This window comes from Pinus tabuliformis, chromosome 5_2, assembly GCF_031772625.1.
Source record: "Pinus tabuliformis cultivar Carrire ecotype Pingquan chromosome 5_2, CPIR1, whole genome shotgun sequence".
Lineage (NCBI taxonomy): Eukaryota > Viridiplantae > Streptophyta > Pinopsida > Pinales > Pinaceae > Pinus > Pinus tabuliformis.
Genome location: NC_142306.1, coordinates 670304182 through 670323759, shown reverse-complemented (window position 1 = coordinate 670323759; position 19578 = coordinate 670304182). Strand labels below are relative to the sequence as shown.

Below are 19578 nucleotides of genomic sequence, written 5' to 3'. Positions count from 1 at the left end.
ACGGTTACATTCCAACATAATTAACTATTTGGTGACCTGAAAAATCATGATTTCCCTCCCTACCCACACTCACGGTGAAATGCAGGGATTATAAGAATGGGATTACAATTGAACCCTGAACTTCACAAGCTCAAAATCAAAAATTTGTTATCAACATGTTACGTATTAGTGGACAGGTTAACAGAGTATGCCCATTTGATGCCTAGTCAGATCACTGCCAGATTTTGAAATTGGCACGAGATATCACGAACCATGTATTGAACTTAAATGGGATTCCTGAAGAGATTATCAACAACAAAGACAAGTCAATAGTCCATTATATCTATTAAAGTCCCCAGTTTAATGGTAATGAGATCAACCTGAGCACAGATTATTGTTCTCAGTTTTATTGGAAACACTGGTTGTAAATAACTTCAGAGAGATATACTTGAGACTTTCTGCAGTAATTCATGTAGTCAATAAGTGGCCTTCTTATAGTCCATTATTTCTGCTTAGGGTTGCCTAGGTTAAAGATATTGAGGTCAAGATGATGATCGTTTATCACTTTCAGTTGCACTAAAAACATTTGTTGTAAATAAGTTCAAAGAGATACACTTTAGACTTTCTGCAGTCATTCACCTGGTCAATGAGTAAGAGTCCTCCTCAAAGTACGTCTTTACATAGTTCTATTAGGCCTCGCTACTCAGGAAACACCTGGTCAATGAATAAGAGTCCTCCTTAAAGTACGTCTTTATTGAGTTCTATAAGTAACCCACATGTCAAATTGGTTTTATCAAAGAAAGAAAGAATCAACTCATAATATAGGATTTGAAAGACAACCCTGAACAAATATCTAGGCACTTTTGAGGTTATAACTACGTAGAGAGTCTTATATCTGAGAAATCTTTGTAGAATTGTTCATCTAGTGTGCTCTTCCCTTACAAGGAATTTGGCAAGATATAAAAGCTTGATTTAAAGTTGAAATCGCATACTTGACCTTGAATTATTCGTTTAATTTGCAGTTTCAATCCTTATACATAACCATTGGTACATTTTGCAGGTATATCATTCAAGGATATGGAACTCAGGAATAGAGCTATTTCGAACAACCTGAGTATGGGGAAGGGGCAAACTCAGAGAAATGATGGTACAAGCTGCACTGGCAAGATATCTTAGTGCAAGGAAAAATTATATCATATACACCGAGGTTGTGCTGAAAGAGTATGTAACAAAGGTAACTTCAGCAGTACAAACTTTTGATTTGAATATCTTGGATGATTCATAATAGTAATATTCAGGCAATTTTGTCTTAGCAAGCTTAAATACTCAGCAAAGTAGGCCAAAGAAGTGTTCCGCATAGGTAGAGTTTTCCACAGGCAATCCATTCACATGAATTGTTCCATCACTTCGACCATTAATTTCATTAGTGAAATCATTCCAAGAGAAATTATTGATTTGTGATTAGGGTCATCTTAGACTTTCTGCTTGTCATCATCCTCAAATCTGATAATATTTTCTGTGGATGAAAAAGTGCTTCATGTTCACTAAAACTCAACTGTATGAAAATTTAGCCGTGCTGCCAGTATCACCAATAATCCCCACAAGAACATAAACCATCTTTGAAATGATGGAAGCGATTGACATCTCTCATCACAATTTGTCGTCCACTGGACTGGGAAATGAATTTGATGGCAGTATGGCAGTCACCACATACACGAAGGTTTTTGATGATTCTAATTTGAGTCATAGGAGATAAGCTGATTAGCCCAAATGCAATTGCCAACTTCTCACTATGATGAGTAAGAGTGTACTCTTGCTGCTCTAACTCCATATCATGCAGCATAGAGTTTGTCTGAGGCAAATATCCCATCTCTTTTATCTGTCTGATCAATTCATTCAACTTGGTGTAGATCTCAGTTGTTTGTGGATGTGATGTGTCTCCTACCCCAAATGCATGCACTGCGTTTTTTACCTCAATCCAACTATATCCTCGTTCCTTTTTCACCCCCATATTTTCCATCATTTTCCTCACCTTAGTTCTATCATCCCACCTACCAGCTGCAGCATATAAATTCGACAGAAGAACATATGTTGCAGAGTCTTGGGGTTCCAGCTCTAATAAACGATCTGCCACACGTTTGCCCATCTCTGTGTTACCATGGATTTTGCATGCACCAAGTAAAGTTTGCCAAACTAAAGCACTGGGTTCAAATGGCATGTTGTTTATGCAAGCCTCAGCCTTGTCCAAGTGTCCTGCACGTCCAAGAAGATCAACAATGCAGGCATAATGCTCCATTGTTGGTGAGATGCCATACTCTCTACTCATTGAATCGAAGTAGTGACAACCTTCATGCAATAAGCCTACATGGCTACATGCGAAGAGCACACCGACAAATGTAATGTCGTCTGGCTTCACACCTGCCTGTTGAAGATGTTCAAAGAGCTCCAGTGCATCTTTGTCATGACCATGTTGAGCGTAACCCACAATCATTGAATTCCATGTGACTAAATCCCTTGTAACCATTTTATCAAACACTTTCCGTGAATCTTCTATGTTACCACATTTGGCATACATATTTACAAAGGCACTGCCCACAAAGACATCTGAGGCAAATCCATTTTTCATTGTGCAGGCATGGATCTGCTTTCCCTGCTCTAGAGATGCAAGGTCAGCACAAGCTCTGATAATACTGGCGAAAACAAACGTGTCCAGCTTCATGCCAGTGCGTCGAATCTGGCAGAAGCACTTCAGGGCTTCTTCGCCATAGCCACATTGGGCATATCCTGAAATAATCATTGTCCATGAGATCACATCTTGTTCTGGCATTTCTTCAAAGACTTGACACGCATCTTCTATACTCCCACATTTGGTGTACATGTCAACCAGGGTATTTCCGACACAGACATTGGACTTGCAGTCCAATTTGATCACAAAGACGTGGACCTGCTTTCCCAATTCCAAATCTCTTAAAATTGCACATCTTCCAAGAATACTAGTCAAGGTGAACTCATTTGGCTTAATACCTTCCTGTTGCATTTGCCTGAAGGATTGCAAAGCCTCCTCGTCATTCTCAGTCTGAACATATCCCTTTACAAGATTAGTCCATGACACCACATCTCTTTCAAGCATTCTATCAAATAATTGCTGTGCACTCTCAACGGACCTGCATCTGACATACATAGTAAGAAGAGCATTCCCTACAGGGTCCTCTAGGTCAAACCCATTTCTAATTACATGGCCATGCACCTCATTTCCCTGCTGCAGAGCTTCTGGGCCAGCACACGCACCAAGTACACTGGCAAAGGTAACATGATCCGCCTCTATAGCTGTGCATTGCATCCGGCCATAAAGCCTTAATGCCTCCTGACAATTCCCATTTTTAGTATATCCAACAATCATAGTATTCCATGACACCACATCTCGTTCAGGCATTTTGTCAAACACTGTCCATGCATCCGCTACATAACCAAAACTCGCATAAGTGGTAAGAAGCGCATTATTGAGAAAGATATCTGATTCATACTCAGTCCTGACAATAAGCCCGTGGATTTGAATCCCCTGATCCGGATTTCCGAGCTCAGCGGATGCCCTGAGAATTCCTGCAAAAGTAACGTGGTTGGGTTTATTTCCTTCCAATCTCATCCTCTTAAACAAAGTCAGCCCATCCTCGCACCTTCCGCTCTGAACATATCCCCCTATAATTGTAGTCCATGAAACGACATTTCGTTTAGGCATTTCGTCAAACATTTGGACTGCATCCTCAATCCACCCACATTTTACATACATGTTAACAAGCTGATTTCCCAGAAACATATCCATATCGTATGCATTTTTCTTTATGTGGGCATGGACGCGCCTGCCATCCATCAAATGTTTCATCTGAGCGCATTCCTGCAACAAGCGCACGTATGTGTTGAAGGATGTCCTGCTATTATTTACAGTCTCTCCTTCAATCGCATTGGCCGCTTTACTTGTAGTGTAATACCCACTACAAAACGGCATCAGGTGATTGCATGGTTTATGATGCTGTATTGGTTTTTGCTGCAGAGCTGCCAGTATTCTGATGATAACAGTATTATTGAAAACCAACATTGCGTTGAAAGAGATTTGATTAATATGTTATCCATTATTAACGGATTTATGAGTAACTACCTTGATAAGTGCGTGGAGATTTGAGGAACCATTGATCCTCTGAATACTGAATCGAAGTGAAGTGAGAGCCAGAAGTTTCCATGAGCGTTTCAAGCTAAGGAAGTCGATCTCTCAATTAAAAAGAATAAAGACAATAAAATGATAAAGAAAATAGTTAGTACTCATTAAAATCCATAGGCGTAATTTATATATATTTTGGAAAGCCAGCCGTCGGCATGAGTGATCAACACTTGATGAGCACAACGGAAGGACGACTGATGTGAAGCAATTGTATTTTCAAAGTAAAATTAAAGCCGTGAATCTGCTAAGTTGTTAACGAGCAGAGCTCTCGAAATAACAACTAATCGTCAACAGCAGGATTCGAACCTCTGCCAAGTTGTTAACGAGTAGAGCTCTCAAAATAACAATAAATCGTCAACAGCAGGATTCGAACCTGCGCAGGCAGAGCCCAACAGATTTCGAGTCTGTCTCCTTAACCACTCGGACATGTTGACACCTTTGAAAGCTAGTTTGCAAAACAAGATAATGGAGAACGATCCCATTAGCCCATTGAGAACAAATAAATAATTGTTGTGCGCTAGCAAACAATTTTATGATCATTATGTTTTAATCTATTCTCTGTTCTCTTAAAATTAATAGAATGTTAGCGATTAAGATTAGGAAAAGATTTGCGATTAATATATTAACGAATCATACATTAGCTTACCAAAAAAAGATTAGGAAAAGATTTCATTAACCTTACGGCTTGTGAAATACTTTACTTCTTCCTAAGTGATTTACACCTTTAATTTTTCCCCAAAATTTAACCCTAAAATTCAATAATAAAAAAATAAAATTTTACATAAATTAATTAGTTTATAGTTCATAAAATTCAATAAAAAAATAAACTTTACATAAATGAATTAGTTTATATTTCATTTATATTATATATTTTTATATATTCATAAAAAATAGATAAACCAATTAATTTATACGGTCTATTTTTATACATTTATTAATATGGTTGATATATGTCGATCAGCGTTATTTTCATATACCAATTGGCATGTATTAAACGTAGAAAATTATGTTGATCAACGTATATCAACTACATTAATAAATGTGGTTGTGCTAGTTGATGGTTGAAGTGTGTGGAGTCAATTCATTAACCATCGTTTACCACCGCTGAAAAGGAGTAATGAGTTTGATCATAATGTTAATGTTAATGTTGAGCTAAAGATGATCGTTTGTAGCTCAATGGCCCTAAGCTCCCTCCTACCTTGTTCTAGGTGCCCCGTTGACCATTGCAGGCCTCTTGCCTGCCAAGCTGACTTCTCTCTTGTTGCGCCTTCCCCTCCCTGCACTCCATCTTCTCTCTTTAAGCCTTTAATCGCTTCCTCTCTCCTCTGCCTCTAGCTCATGGAATCTTGATCTGGTCAGGTGGCCAATCATGGCTAATCTGGCCTCCCCATCCTTTCTCGACCAGGATATCGTTTCCTTTAAATTCGTAGTCTCTCATGGCCTAAAATTTCAGAAGGCCTTGGCTTCACGTTTCACCAAAAAGCTTGATGAGATCTCTACTCCGCGAGCTCGAGTTCATGCACTTCAGATGGAATATCGTGGCCTGGTGGGTCAATTTATGGACTTGTGGCCCTCCCGCAGATCTGTCTGTCAATAGTTCAGAACAACTCGAAGCCCTTGATTGATGAGGAAGTCACTTTGTCCTTTTGTGGCAAGGGATTCTTCACTTTCTTCTTTGAGAAAAAATCGGATCGAAACAAAATCTTCCAAAGTTGTCAATATTTTATGGGAGCCCAAGGGCTTTACCTGGACTGTTGGAGCCCTAACTTCAATTTCGATTGTGATTTTCCTACCTCAGTCCTAGTGTGGGTTAAGCTTCCCTTTCTTCCTCTCCATTGTTGGAATGACTCTACTTTCAGGAAGATTGGGAACGTCTTAGGGAAATATGTGGATTGTGTAGAGCCTCGTGATGGGCTCTTTCCCTTTGCCAAAATTTGTGTAGAGATAGATATGGACAAGGGTCTGCCTGCAGTGATCAATTTAAGCCTGGATAGCTTGTCACACTTCCAAGAGGTGGACTATGATCAGCTCCCCTTTAAATGCAAAATATGTCATGATTATGGTCACTTCGTCAGAAATTGCCTCAAGAAGCAAGAGGAATCTGAAAAGCAAGGCGAATCAAGAGAAAAATGGCAACAAGCCAAACGAAGGAAAGGACCTCAAAAGCAACAGACTTCCCTTTCTCAACAACAAATGCAAGCTCCATTAAAGGAACCTAGCCCATCCTCCCCTAAGGCCATCTCAGACAAGATAAGAGAAGGATCGAGTAAATTTGTCCCCCATGATAATACTAGAAATCAATTTGATGCCCTATCCAACAAAACAGAAGAAGGGAAGATCCCACATCCAGATCTATCAATTCCAGATCTAGCCTCAAATAAAAATTATCCCATAAGCTTGAAAGAAGGCATCTCTGCATCAAGATCCAAGGACGAGACTCAACACACTCAAAAGGAATCTTCCAAAGAAGATGAAGATTTCCTTTTGCCAACAGAAGGTATTGTTGGGGTCCCTTTTGTAAGCTCAGCAGATGATAAATCTAAAGTTGACAAATCCATTAGGAAAGATCATCGCTCACATTGCTCCGGAAGGAAATCTAACAAAGACTTAAGGATAGAGCAAACAAAAAAAGAAAAACAGTTGAGCAATCAATCGACTCTCAAACACATGCAAGTGGGAGAAGTAGGAAGCAAAGGTATCAGAAGAAATGCAGGCATAACTCCATCAAAGGAATCCCTGCCCTCCCAAAATTAAATAATGATTATTCTCTCCTAGAATTGTAGGGGATTAGGGTCAATAAAAAGGAGATCTATAGTGAAATCTCTAATCAGAAAGGAAAAGCCCTCTATCACCCTTCTCCAAGAGACAAAACTCGAGGAGCATGAAATTCTAGTGCAATAGTTCCAACTATGGTATGGTAGTGGTATCTCTTTGATCAATGCGAGAGGTGCTTCTGAAGGCCTTTGGACTCTTTGGGACCTATCTCAAGTCTACCTCATCAATTCTTTATCCAATGTGCATTGGCTTGCAACATCTTTCCTAATTCTTTATCCAATGTGCATTGGCTTGCAACATCTTTCCTTGATCTATCTTCAAATCAAGTATGCTTAGTTGTCAATGTATAAATGACAGTTCACTTTAGAGAAAAGCATGAGTGTTGGGCTTCTCTTCACAACCTTGTTAATTCTAAATTTGGGGTTTTATGTATTCTTGGGGGGATTTTAATACTACCCTAAATAGATGGGAGAAAAAAGGGGGATTGCCTGTCATAGATTCCTTTCAAGAACAAATGGAAGAATTGATGTCCCAAGCTAAGCGTTTGGACATTAAACTAGTTGGATTTAAATATACCTAGAATAACAGGTGTTTAGGTCCAAATCATGTCATCGCCAGATTGGATCGATTCCTAATCTATGATGATTTCCTTCACAACAATATTTCAATAAAATCGACCATTCTCCCTTGCAACGGGTTCGACCATCACCCTATTCACCTTGACCTCTCTCCTTCGGTGAACTATGGTTCCATCCCATTCATATTCAATCATATTTGGATCAATCACCCAAACTTCCATGAGGTCGTAGCTCAATCTTGGTGCCCCTAAGTAAAAGGTATCACTATAACGATTTAGGAGAAAAAGATAAAAATACTAAAAAATTGTCTTAAATCCTAGGCTCAATCTCTAAAGTCGGATAGCAAGGGAGCCATTTAAGATATGGAGTGCACAATCAGCCACTTACACTCTGTTTGGAAAAGGAACCTGTAATTAAGGAATTGTAGGTGTAGGATAAGACTTTGTTTGATAAATATCACGCGCGGCTAAAAGAGGAATAGGAGTATTGGAGACTGAAGTCCCAAAGCATCTGGCTTCAGGGAGACAAAAATACAAAATAATTTCATAAACAAGCTAAAAACAGGGAAAGGAAAAAAAAACATTCTAGAAATAATGATCAATGGGGCCAAGGTGGACAACTTTAATACAATAAAGGAAGAGACATTTGCTTTCTTCTACAACCTCTACTCCCAAAGCAACCCTATGTTTGAGGAATCGGAGAACTACATCCTAGAACACATTCTACATATTATCTCTAAAGGCGTGAATAATCAATTAGCTTTCCCTCCTTCTGAATAAGAAATTCGTAGAATTGTCTATTCCTTCCATCCAGATAAGTCCCCGGGTCCAGATGGAGTCTCATCTCATTTCTACCAACATTTTTGGGACCAAATTATGCAGGACATATGTAGATTGATCAATTACTCCTTGAAAAATGGATGTATGGGAGGAGGGATAAACTCCTCTTTCCTTTATTTGGTTCCTAAAGAAAACAATCCCTCCTCTTTCCTCAAATTTTGGCCCATATCTTTATGCAATATCTCTTATAAGATAATCTCCAAATTTATTGTAGAAAGATTAAAAAATCTCCTCCCTAATGCTATTTCTGAAAATCAAGGAGGTTTCATCCTCAGGAGACATATCTTTGTTGTTGATAACTCCTATTAAACTGTGTATCTTGTTCATTGATGTGCCTGATGTTTGACAACATTATTTTGGTCCAGAAGGCAATATTCTCCAACAAAGAGAGAGGGGATAAGGGAATGGACATCAAGCTAGACATGACCAACTTGTTTGATAGAGTTAGGCATAGCTTCCTCTTCAAAGTATTGAGCAAGTTAGAATTCAACAACACTTTCATTCAATGGATTTCAATTTCAATAAGCTCTCCTTCGATCGCTCCCTTAGTTAATGGTAGAGTTACCAGCTTCTTCCTTTCTTCTCGAGGACTTTGTCAAGGATGTCCCTTATCTCCCTTTATTTACATCTTAGCAGCTGACACCTTGAGCAGAAGACTTGAATATGAACATAGCTCGGAATGCCTTCTTGGTCTCATATTCACTCTTGCTACCAAAAGTGTGAATCATTTCCAATTTGTTGATGATATTATTCTGCTTGGGGGAGCCTCGATGACCATAGCTCGTAGATTCAAAATGGTCTTAGATCACTTCATTTTTCCTCAGGAGGTTCGGCCAATTCAGCCAAATCACATTTATATACATGGAACATTACGGAGGCCAAGTGATTTTCAAATTGGTGCCATTTTTGGCTTCAACACAGTTGGAAAGATTTCAAATATATAGGAATTATAATCTATTTAGAAACTCTTTCTCTACAGGCTTGTCTCTTTGTCCTCGCTAAGATTAAAAATAAGCTCGAATACTGGGGAGCCAAATGGCTCACTTTGGTAGGTTGTGTCGTTCTCATCAAATTTGTGTTATTGGCCATCCCTTTGTATCATTTTTCTGCTCTACTAGCTCCTCAACATATCTTTTTGGCATTTGAGAAGATTATTTGCAAGCTCCTTTGGAAAGGAAGAAAAGTCTCTTCCAAAAAATTCCATTTGATCAATTGGGATACCATTCAGGCCCCTCGAGATCATGGAGGATTGGGGATCAGGGACCTAGCCCTTATGAATTAGGCAATGGGACCTAAACTTGCCTTGAAATCGAAATCAAGTTGGAACTCCTTGTGGGCCCAAGTTCTCTCTAGGAAATATATTTGCTCCAACTCTGGGAATATATTAGAACCTCCCTCCATTCTGAGATCTTGCTCACCTTCTTAGAGACTCATCTCTGACTCAATGGATTTAATAAATAATCATCTCAGTTGGACCCTAGACAATGGTTCCAATATTTTTTTATGGTCTGATTCAATCAAGAACCGTCCCCCTCTCCAAGAATGTGAAACCCTCACGCCACTATGTCTCCATCTTTCCAGTCAAGGGATCTCTTCATTATCCCAAATTTGTAATTGAAACAATGTTGGTGTCTGTTCTAGATGGCATATTGAAGGAACCCCTTTAGATCTTTCTAATCTTGTGGATTTGCTCAAAATTAAATTATCAAGATGTGCTCTAATAGATCAGAAAATGGAATATAAGTCGGGATGGAAATCACGTGTACTTAGTGAAAGTGAGCTATAGAGAATTATTTTTCTTAGAGAAAATCCCCTGTAAATGATCCATCTAGAAAAAGCTTTGGTTAAGCAATGTCATTCCCAAAGTTAATTATTTCTATTCAATTCTCCTCCATAAAAAATTTCTTACAACTAAAAATCTTAAAAGAAGAGGGATCAGTGGGCCATTGTGTTGCCCCCTTTTTTGGATGCATGAAGAATCTATCCCTCATTTATTTTTATCCTTCACGTATTCTCTTCAATTTTGAGCAGCCGCTTGGGGCCCCTTGTTTTCTCGCTTTAACATGCCCAATGACATTTATGATCTCATCATAAATTGGCACAAATTCTATGTTTGAACCTTTTCTGGCAAGCCTTGCTTTAAATGGATCTAGAACTCCCTGCCAAAGTTCGTATATTGGAAAATTTAGCTCTCTCGAAACAGTCTAATCTTCAAAAATGTTTCAATATCTCCTCAGATCACAGTAGCTAAATCTCTCTCCTTGGGTGTGGAAACTAATAGAGTGAAAAAAAAATATAGAGATCTTGTTCTAGATGGACAAGAAAGGCAATGAATGGGTTTGTTTGTGGATCTGTTGGCTCAACTTCCTCCTTTTTCCCCATCTATCAATCAGCCCATGTGAATTGGAAGCTTCGCCTCAATGATGCAGAATTTAAAGATTGGAAAATTTGACAGAAGAATTGGATCCTTTTCTTTTATGGGGCCTTTAAAAAGAATCTAGGGTTAGCAAGAGGGGGGGGATTCTATTAAATATCGATAGATATCTAGAGGAAATCAAGCTTGCTTAGGACTTAGGGCTAAGAACGAACAATATTGCTGAGATGTATGACGTCTACCTTGGCCTTCAACTGGCCATAAAACATGGCATCTCTTTCATTTTCATCCTTAGGGATTCTCTCATCACGATCCATTATCTCCATTTGGGCTCCCTTCCTAAGAATAATCTCCTTTTGTTTCTCCTTAAAAGAATCAACTGCATACTATAATTTTTCACACTCAATACTTATTACCATATCCTCTATGAGAGAAACAAAGAGGTGGGTGCTCAATCCAACCTTGTCTTCCATCTAGAAGAAGGGAAATGTGATGTCGATGGCTCCCTTAGTTGGAAGGTAATTGAAGTTTTAAAAATGGCTTGGAATAATTTGATTAATTCAATAGGAAAAAAATATGGTGTCGACCTCCCCTCCAAGACTTTGAATTTGGCCAGATTGGAGTGCAACTCGAGGATCAACAAGTAGTGCATTAAGTATGTTAAATCATTTGAGGTGGCAGGCTCCATGAATGTTGGACTTTGCAGAATTTATGTTAGATATGTGTCACAAATCGACTCAAGACTTCTCTGCTCTCCTGTATCCATCTTTGTACCAAGCCAGATGGGTTTCATATGGGATAACCTTGCGAATTCTATTACTATGCCATCTCTTGTAGTGTGGGAGCAATTGGAATTCAATCCAACATTCGTGGAGGTTGATCTCAGCCTTACGTTGCAAGAATTGGTTGGTTATTGCATAAATTGGAGTTCATTGGATCAGGATTTCCAACGTTCTGTGTTGAGGGATGTTATCTAGTTGTTTTGAAGCCTCTCTACATTTGCTCTTCCCTCAAGAATAGGCAGGGAATTTTATGGATTTTTTTAGATTCTGATCTCCTCTAATTTTATGTCAATCGTGGGATCAATTTGCAAGAGAACATGACTGAGGAAACAATTTCTCTCTAGAACAAAGTCTAGGATGCTTCAATTGTTATTGTAAAAGTAGTCAATTCAGTTCAATTGATTTCTCTGTAGTCTTAGGCAATCCAAAAAGTGGCTTTAATGACGAGGAAGAAACATAGGTGAGGTTCTTTGTCTCGTACTCAGCATACATATTTGGTCTCTCTCCATAGAGGTATTTTTTCTTGCCTCTTGTCTTGCACTTTGGGTTTTGTGTCTTAGTGAGAAGTGTTGTTCGAAGAGCCTTCTACTTACTCTTTTATTCTCCCTCCCTGAGCGTTCTAAGTCCCCTATGAAAGCTTGGAAATAATTTCAAAATGGACAGGCAGGAAGCTCCCCCCTCTGACAAGGCCTTTGACAACCCAATTTCCACTATAACCTCTGCTTGCACCTCACAGTGGACAGGTAAGAGGAAATAAGCAAGCTATCATTGAAAATTAGTCTTCTATCTACCAGAATTATCTCATTGTCAAAGGAATTTCAAAGTCAACAAGTCAGAATCAACATGTTGGAAGAGGAGGTGGATTGGCTTTGTCACCATAAGACAAACCTGCAAGACCAAAGAAATCAAGAGGACAATAGAAGCATAGCCAATAGTGCCCCTAGTGACCCCTCGAACAACATGTCCATTAATCCACCTACATAAAAAAGGTTTGCTCCTAGTAAATATATTTTGTTATGCTGTCAATATTGTAGAGTCTACAGTAACAATAATTTTTGTTTTTCTCCAAATATGTTAGTAGCAAAAGTTTGGATGTAAAACTTAAATTTCATCTTTTTCCTTACCTTGAAGACTTTGTACTTTTGCACAGAATGTAAATCTCCCCTAGTTTTCAATTGCAACGAGGTGCAGAATTAATGGAAAATCCTTATCATTTATGTCAAAAAAAAATATTAATGTTAATGTTAATATTAATATTAACGTTAACGTTAATGTTAATATTAACATTAACTTTAATGTTAACATATTAATGTTAATGTTAATATTAATATTAATAAATATTAATATTAATATATCATTAGTTAACATTAATATGTTAATGTTAATATTAATGTTAAATTAAAATGTTAATTTTAATTTTAATTTTAATGGTTATATATGTATAATGTTTTTTTCCTAAATAAAAAGCGTGTTTTTATTAAATAATGAAACATTACATTTTGTTGATGCACCGTAGTGCATTCAAATAGTATTGGCTAAAACCAATATAATTATATTTTGGAAAAACATGCCTAAAACTAAAATCAAATATATATGGCCTATAAGTTGCATACATGAAAGAAAACATAACAATTTCGGCTTAAATAAAGTTGTACTAATACATTTTTTATCATCTAATCATGAGCAAAATATCAAAAGTTAAAAAAATAATAGTATATATTTTGATCTTGCATTTCAGTGAGACTATAGAAGGCCTTCATCCAAAGGTTTGTGGAAGTAAGTTTGAACATCATCTTCTATCTGTTCAATAATTTTCTGTGCTCCCAGAATTGAACCTGAGACCTCTCAATAGCAAAGGTACTTTGATAAAGGGGGACTTGATCAATTGAACTAACCCTCAAGGCTATATATGTATTATAATGTTAATATTGACATTAAGTAAAAAAAAAATGGTTTACCATTATCAATTATGGTTGACAATAGTTGATGTTACATTAATGCTAATAGTAATATGGATAATAATAGTAATAATATTATTATTAATATTTATAGTAATAATATTATTATTTTTCTTAATATTATTAATAATATATTCAATCATATAATAATAATAATAATATAGTCAACCTTAATATTAATAGTAATGTTAATATTGTTATTATTAATATTTTTAATAGTCAACTTTAATAATATTGATTTTATTATTTTTTGTAGAAGCTTTCGGATAAATCACATAAGCAATGATTGATGGTCAATGTTTTGAAACATTGACCATCAATCATTGCTAAAGCTTCTACAAAAATTATTATGGATCACAAAAGTCTTAGATCAGATATTATTATTATTAAACATTTTTAGACCGTGACTATGATCAACCAAGGTTGACCTTGGTTGAGTTACGTTGACTAAGGATGACCGTGAATGAATAAGATTGACTATTGTTGACTATGGTAAACATAAGATTGACCAAGTTAGATTATGATCAACTACTAATAATATATTCAATCCTATAATAATAATAATATAGTCAACCTTATTATTATTATTATTATTATCGAATATTAAACCTTATTCACAAACCCTAATATTATTATTAAATAATAAACCTTAATATTATTATTATTAAGACTTGTGAAAAGGTTGGTCAACCCTATATTATTGACCAAGTTTCGTCATAGTCAACTACGAATAATATATTCAATAATAATAATAAGGTGGTTGTTATTGTTGTTGTTATTATTACTATTATTATTATTATTATTATTATTATTAACTTTATTTATAATATTATTATTAAACATTTATAAACCTTGACTATGATCGACCAATGTTGACCTTGGTTGACTAAGGTTGACCTTGATTCACTTTTGTCAACCATGATTGACTATAATTCAATATGGTCAAGTTACATTGGTTGAGGATGACTGAGTGAACAAGGTTGAATATTGTTAATTATTGTTAACATAGGGTTGACCGAGCTTGATCATAGTCAACTATTAATAATATATTCAATCATAATAATAACATTAATATAGTTAACCTTATTGCTATTATTATTATTGGTCATCAACTTTATTTATATTTATATTATTATTATTAAATATTTTTAAATCTTGATTGCGACCGACCAAGGTTAACCTGGGTTGAGTAAGGTTGATGATGATTAACTTTAGACAACTATGGTTGACTATAATTGAATATGATTAATATAGTCAATATTATTATTAATATTATTAATTGATTTTATTAGTATTAATTAATTTTATCAGTATTAAAAATAATGTTATAGGTCTGACAAAATGTGATCATGGTCAACTATTAATATTATATTTAATCATATAATAATAATATAATCAACCTTATTATTATTATTAGCCAACTTTATTAATATTAATATTATTATTATTAAACATTTTTAAATCTTGATTATAACCGATCAAGGATGACCTTAGTTGATTGAAGTTGACACTGTTTGACTTTGGTCAACAATGGTTGATTATACTTGAATATGGTCAAGTTACATTGAGTGAGGACAACTATGAGTGAAAAAGGTCAATATTGCTATATATGATAAACATAGAGTTGACCAAATTTGATCATGGTCTACTATTTAAACATTTACTATAAAGGTTGACTTTGTTTGACTATATTTGACTAATGTTGTTAACTATGTTGGATTTTTAATATTAATTAATAATATTGATTAATAAATATGTTTGACCGAAGTTGAAGCATGTTGATTGTCAAATATAGTCAAACATGGTCAAACATAATCAACCACATTAGTAAATGTGGTTGACTAATTTTGTAATGTTGCATTGCGACATTGGATAAATTTTAATATAATGTAACATTGTCATAATGTTTGTCACATTGTGACGTTGGATAAATTGCTAACATTGCAACAATGTTTGTCACATTGCAATATTGGATAGCTTTATGTATCACTCTGATGTCACAATATTATTATTATTATTATTATTAGCCAACTTTATTCATATTCATATTGTATTTATTAAAAAGAAAATCTTGATTGTTACTGACCAAGGATGACCTTAGTTAACTAAGTTTTAGAATGTTTGGCTTTTGTCAACCATGGTTGACTATAATTGAATATGGTTGAGTTACATCGACTGAGGACAACTATGAGTTAACAAGGTGTTGAAGGAAATGTAACTAGGCTAGGTCTTCATAAATGTAATTTTGATATTTGTATTTATTCAAGAAAAGAGAAATTATTTTTGTAATATTTGTCAATGAGTTTCTTGCTCATTGAAAATAGGTCAAGCACATTTTAAAGTGCTCCTAGAAAGTCAAATTCAAAATATAATTATGATAAGACTCTTTGAGGGCATGTTACATCATGTACAAGGTCATGGAAACATCTCCAAGAAAAGTCAAATCCTCTCCTAGCATCAACGAAGTCTCCTAACAGCAAAACAATGATTAAAAGATGAATTTTGGTATAAATTGTCATGTCAGCCAAGAGGATAGTCAAGTCAGCCTAAAGAGGAGGGACAGGCCTCTATTTATAGAGGTTGTCCACTCCTCATTCTACACACAACTCTCTCTGAAATCTGCAAGCAAGAAGAGGGCTAAAAGGACGAAGAGAAGACAAAGAAGAGGGCTACAAGGGCAGCGAGATAAGAAGACAGAACAATGAAGGTAAGGAGGCCAATTCTGAAGCAGCTACAGCCACACATGCGAGGTTAAGGAAGGAATATCTGCGGTCATAGCAGAAGTCATCATATACCATTGTTTTGGGTCTAAAATATGCCTACAAGGCTTCTCTCTCCAGCAAAGAAGAAAATAAAACACTGAAGTAAAGAGGATTGTTTCTAGGGTTTCTGTCCACACGTGCGAAGATTCCAGAAGTCAACTTATGCAGATTTAACAGTAGTTGAAGACAATACACTTAAAGGCCTCATTCAGATATACACCTAGGCCTACAAGGTATCCAAGGAAAGCGAAGAAGGCTCTCCCTATAATGAAGACAAGAAGCCCTAATGTTCTAGGGTTCTCCTAAGAAGAAAAGAAGTCGTAGCAGCAGAAGAAGGACGAAGTGTTGAGGAGTAGAGTGTTGGAAGACAGAGGTCCATGTGTTGGAATTTATAGTGCAGAAAGAGGAAGGATTTGACTTGTGCTTGGAGGATCCTATAGTCAAGGGTCTAGGGTTTGGCAGTTGTTCAAATAAGAAGCTTCAATAAGAGAAAACTTACAAAGGGTTTTCCTCTCAAGAGTGGAGAGGTTTTGTCCCTGGTAGAGAGCCGAAATTTGTGTTCTTGTTATTTTGTTTTGGTATCAGTTTGATGTAGTACACACATATGCACTAATAAGAAGAAGTAGAAGAAGAAGCATGAGCTAACAAGAAAAGTAAAAAGACTCCACAAATTGTTATCAACGAAGAATCATCACAACACTACTTTGCCCTAGATTCTTCAACATGGTATCAGAGCGAAGGTGACACATCAAGGAATGGGAAACTCAAGAACACTCATCAAAAGAACCATCTACAAAATTGAAGCATCAAGCATAGAAGTCTCAACCAATTCAAGGACAAGAAGGGTCTACAATCCATCATTCATCAAGGAGGTCTAAAAAGCTAGAAGAAGAGCCTTATATAAAGGCACCTAAAAAGAAGATCAAATTGAAGGAGGACCTACATCAAGCTACAAGTCATCAAGCAAATCTCATCATCAAGCAAGTCCACTTGAAGAAGGCAACTTGAAGAGCATCAATATCCAGGGAAGACAAGCCACCAAGCCTTCTAGGAGGAAGCAATTCCATTACATCTCAAAATATATCAAGTAAGTACATGTCCCCTTTTGAATTTACATCAATGTATTTTTGCAAGGAAAGCAATAAATTAGTAGGTACCAATAACTTTCTTGCATGGAAGGAGAGGATTGATCTACTTCTCAAGGAAAATGAACTCCTAGAGCATGTCAAAGGGAATATCACTATCCCTGCTAAGGAGCAGACTCAAACCTTAGCCAAGTACAATAAGGATGAGACAAGAGCTCAAAGGATTCTGATAGAATCAATCAAAGACTCTTGCATTCCCTATGTCTCCAAGTTTGATACATGGAAAGAAATTTATGATAAGCTAGTACAACTATTCTCGGTATCCACCACTAGAGAAGTAATATCTTTGAGGAATGAATTATACAAGATGAAGATAACAAAGGAAGGAATAGCTCCCTACTTCATGAAAATCTTTGAAATGAGAGATAAACTTCAAGAGCTTGGGGAATTCATGTATGACAGAGAGATGACAACTGTTTTACTTAATGCTCTACCTGAGAAATGGGGAACTTCACATCTAGAATTTATGCCAATAATGAAGCAACCACTCTCAGTGAAATGTGATCTCTATGTAGAACAAAGAAAGCTAGACTTAAGGCAAAAGAATATGTGGGATCAAAGGAGCAAGAATTTGCTACCATGGCCAAAAGAAAGGGTAAATTTGGCAAGTTTGGTCCATGTAGAACAAACAACAAAGACATGTCCAAGATCCAATGCTTTGGATGCCAAGAATATGAACATTACAAAAGGAATTGTCCTAAGGTTAAGAAGGACAATAATAACAAAAGGAAGAGGGAAGAAGCTCACATAACTCAAGAGATGAAAGAAGAAGGAAAGAAGCAAAAGAAGGAAGATCCTCCAGATCTCTACTATGACTAGGTCAAACTCTCTACTTCTAGACTTATTTCAAAGTTTTTAGTAAAATAGGAGCATGTAGGAATAAATTAAAATTGGATTGCTAGAAACACCCTCTATAATCTAGCAGCATGATGTACATAGAGTTCTAGACACTCATATAGATGCAACATTAATGAGAAGAACAAAAAATGCATAAGTAGAAATATCTTCTAGAATATAGGAGCATGGCAGATATAGCTCAAGATATTCATGTAGAAGAAGAATACCTAGTATAGGAACTCATACATGATGAAAGAAAAGTTGATCATGATAAGAATCTTAGAAGACATACTTCATCAAAAGAAAGGAAACATTTACAAGGCAAGGATCTTTAAGATCCTATGATGGAATCTTCAAAAGAAGGTTCATGAACCAAGGCAGATGTCTCATTGGGATCCCATTCATGGGATTCAAGAAAAGGGATGATATGCAAGGAAGCTAAGATGAAGAAAGAAGGGCCACACAAAGGTCAATTAAATGAAGCAAGGATGATCAAAGGAGAATCAAGATGAGGTATGTATGCATCAAAGTTTAAGTCATGGGTATAGTTCTATAACATCATCAAGCATGAAATAATCTCTTTCACCAAGGACATGATTGAAGGCATGCACTACAATGCAATGAAGGTCAACAAAAGAATATGCTCACATAAGGAGCATAAGATTGCTGACTAAGAAGCAAGAGGAAATGCTGACAATTCTAGAATGTAAGCAGTGAAGGAATTCTCTCACAAGAATCATTAGATGGTTAACCTATCTAACTGAGGAGAAGAAAATGAAGAAAAGAGATCAATCATGTGAATAACACCATGATCATTGAGAATCACTATCTGACAAAGGCCTTGAAGATATCTCCCGAAAGAAGGCAGGACAACTCTGATAAAGAAAGGACACTTGACGCCTATGAAGGCCTTGGAGATACAAAGGTGCAGATAACTGATTCTACTCTATAGAGATGTAACGATGAAGAAGCCATCCAATAAAATAAAAAGCAATGTTAAAGCAATATCAAGATGAAGTTATGATGGGCTACTAGGTCAAAGCATGTAACCTAGCAAGTACTATGAAGCATCCATGAGAAGATTATTCCAAAGCATGGAAAATATGACAAAGGAGTAGCCAAGATGACAAGAAAACCTGATAGTCACTTTCCACGAAGCAATGACATGACAAACCAAGAAGGAAAGTGATCAATGGATGGTGCCCTACCTAGAAGAAGTTTGAACAAAGATTTCATGACATCAAGAAAGAAAGGAGATCAGGCAGCTGAAGGACCCACGAAAAAGAAGTTGTTGATGAAGGAAAGAGTCTCCAGTCAAGAGGGAACTCTGACAAGT

At 36.3% G+C, this 19578-nt stretch overlaps 1 protein-coding gene and 1 non-coding gene across 2 annotated transcripts; both read right to left on the bottom strand.

The window, feature by feature from the left end:
- Positions 1-734: 734 nt before the first annotated feature.
- LOC149160862 (pentatricopeptide repeat-containing protein At2g03880, mitochondrial-like) lies at positions 735-4562 on the bottom strand. The gene is made up of 2 exons (XM_089436809.1): positions 4133-4562; positions 735-4040 (listed from the first exon to the last, which is right to left on the bottom strand). The coding sequence occupies exons 1-2, from the start codon at positions 4162-4164 to the stop codon at positions 1565-1567; spliced, it is 2508 nt and encodes an 835-aa protein (XP_089292935.1). The 5' UTR covers positions 4165-4562; the 3' UTR covers positions 735-1564.
- Positions 4545-4626, bottom strand: TRNAS-CGA (transfer RNA serine (anticodon CGA)). The gene has a single exon. It is a non-coding gene; the product is annotated as a tRNA-Ser (tRNA).
- Positions 4627-19578: the final 14952 nt, after the last annotated feature.